Source organism: Mercenaria mercenaria, chromosome 1 (genome assembly GCF_021730395.1).
Source record: "Mercenaria mercenaria strain notata chromosome 1, MADL_Memer_1, whole genome shotgun sequence".
Lineage (NCBI taxonomy): Eukaryota > Metazoa > Mollusca > Bivalvia > Venerida > Veneridae > Mercenaria > Mercenaria mercenaria.
In genome coordinates this window covers 26077004-26079892 of record NC_069361.1, presented here as the reverse complement: position 1 = coordinate 26079892, position 2889 = coordinate 26077004, and the positions used below count along the sequence as shown (strand labels likewise).

At 34.6% G+C, this 2889-nt stretch overlaps 1 protein-coding gene across 1 annotated transcript; it reads right to left on the bottom strand.

Moving 5' to 3' along the window:
- Window positions 1–343: 343 nt before the first annotated feature.
- Window positions 344–2256, bottom strand: LOC128555119 (BTB and MATH domain-containing protein 38-like). The gene has a single exon (XM_053536588.1). The coding sequence runs from the start codon at window positions 2085–2087 to the stop codon at window positions 1359–1361; it is 729 nt and encodes a 242-aa protein (XP_053392563.1). The 5' UTR covers window positions 2088–2256; the 3' UTR covers window positions 344–1358.
- Between the last annotated feature and the right edge of the window lie 633 nt (window positions 2257–2889).

Here is a 2889-nt window from a genome sequence, read left to right as displayed (position 1 = left end):
ACTTTATTAATCCGCTAAAAATATAAGTCGTCGGTAGCACCAATCTTTGTAACGTGAAAATCACAGATATAGATTTTTTATGAAGTATTTGCAAAAAATGGTAGTCACTCATAATTAAATGCCATAGGGCCCTTTTCTTATATATTATTGATATGATGCTAGTCTTGCCAACCCTTTTGTGGTATTTTGTTGATATGCTGCTAGTCTGGCCCATTTTTTTTCAAGTGCACACACAGTACTAATAAGTGAAGCAGTTGGATTTCTTGACATATAGAAGATATTGGGCATTCAAAATACTGACTTTTTAATCTCATTTTTTGTAAGATTTAAAAAAAAAAATACGCAGGTTTGTAAGATGTTTAAAAATTTGTTACACAGTTTAGATAATAAATATTTTAACATTTTCTCTGGTTTTTTTTTCTCTTGGTTTTATGCATTAACATCTCACTTTGGAAGATCCTGCCATAATTGTTTATCGGACCTGCTTTCAGTCTAGTCCGTTTGATTTTCTAAGAACATTGCCAAAGACATTGCCAAAGACATAAACAACCCCTACTGATGTTGGTGTCGCGGTCAAAGCGACTTTTAAAGCCTCAGCAAAGCGTGTACATATAATACGTAATAATCTGTGATAAGACTCCAAGATCAAATTTATATCTTCAGCTTTCTACACTAAGGGCATAGACTTTTTATATTAGGTAAGTAAAACATACATTTTGCATGCCTTATTTGTAAAATGTGGAAATATAACAATTTAGAAGGTGATTATGATTATATTTCTTAGTTCATGAAAAATGAAATATAAAAAAATGAATCAATAAAGAATACACAGTCCTTTTAAATATATTTAAAAAATGTAAATTCGAACACTATTGCCTTTAAAGGTTTTATGCATTCTTATCCTTCCCATGGTCTGCATAGTCCCGAGACATTATAATAATGAAGCATGATTGGCACATATTTCATTCAGTTTGATTATCTTCTACCGGTTTGTTTGCCAGAATATAAGCAACTACTTTTCCGGTGTAATTTTCAACATTTCCTGGTGTTCCTATCAAAAAGTTAGATAGCTTCACAGAAGTACCAGATTCGTAACGCCAAGAAAAAGTACTAGGTGACTCGAAGACGCAAGATATATCCTCTCTAGAAATCACTTTATCCTTAACTGCAAACACATTTTCAAGAACAATGTCACCCTTGACCCCACATGACCATTTGCCACCTGGTAAACTGCAACAAAGATATGTGGACAGGTATTTTTCACTTTGTTCATCAGGTCTATTCGCTTTCCGAATAACGGAGATTTTAATCTTAAAACTGGCATTCCATATCTTTACCGGCTTGCTGTACTTGTCATCTTATAAACTAGGATCAAAAACATTTGCAATCGTATGTTCAATTATTGCTCCCTTTGCATTTTCGAATCCGCTAATAGATCTACTGGGGTCTGACGTCGTCAAAACATATTTAACAAGCTTAGTCCTTACATCACCTAGGCGATTGGATTGCTGTGCAATTATGTTGCTTTTGAAATTCAGTAGTGTATCTTTGTCCATGATTTGTTCTGCCTCAGAGAAAATAACTTCAAAGTCATCCTCATTAAGAATCTCTTCCACGGACAAGCATTTTACTTCCGACAGCCCGTGACGTGAAGCAATGTTATAACATTGCAGTAACTCTTGGATGCTCAAAATACCATCTTGGTTGCGTATGTGCGTGTTTAGTGTCTTTTCACATTCCTCCAGCAGCGGCAATGTCTGATACTCATCCGCTAATGGAAGCAGTTTTAGTACGTTATCTCTCGAAACAGTCTTACTTGAATTAGGATAAAGGCAATGTAAAAATTCAAGAAAGTCATCAGCTTTTTTCTCTGGTAATGGGACTTCATTGTCTTCCTTCTCCTTGAAGTTAGAGCCAAACATTAACTCAAAAACTGGAGAAAAGATGGCTAAAACTGATTTTGAAGCGTACAGCCGCTTTCCCTCCACGAGGAAAGTGACATCATCTTTCCAAGACTGTTTTGTGAAATCGAAAGTAGGTTTGTTCCCCGTTCCACTGCTGTTAACATTTGAATTGCTAGTATCCATTGTTTAAAGTAACATACATGTAACACTCGTGTTCTGTTTTATATTCCGTGTGATTATAAATTTGATTACATTTCTTTTTGCGTCACATAAATCTTTGTATAACTGTTTATTCATATATATCCTACCACTGATTTATTGATCCGGAATCCCCCGTAGAATGTCCTGATCAGACGAAACTCTGTTACATGTAAAAGAGTGGATTGCAGTACCGGTAGTATACTGTTAAACAGTAATGTTTAAAACTGTTTAAATTCAATAATGTTTACTGTACACTCAACAAAATTCCTAATCGGTCAGTTTATATTGTATTACAATTTGTTAATAATGCATGTAATTTCACATACCTACATCTGAATAGGTACTGCAATTAAATATTGATTTATTTTTAACCGACTCACTGCCAAAGTAACCGCATTAGGCGTTTTGACCAATATAGCATATTTTGCATGTGCAGGGCATGTATACCAATATGCAGGTGTTAATGAACACTTTTGGCATTATTGACGAAAGTCCTACTGGAAAAACACATATCATCGTGAAATTGACACAAGAGTATCGCGCCTGGGCTGTTGGAATTATACAACAAAATTCAAAATCGGTCACTTCAATGAATTTTACTTTGGTTAAATTTCGCCAAAAGAACGCGGATGGTAGATAACCAACGACTAAAGGTTCTTGTAAAAGGAAATAAGGTTAAATATGGAAATAACCATCAAAGTAACAGCTACACACAAATTATATCAAAATTCTTTTGAAATTGCAAAAATTGTTACACACGTGTCGTAAATGTGTCCCGGCTAGC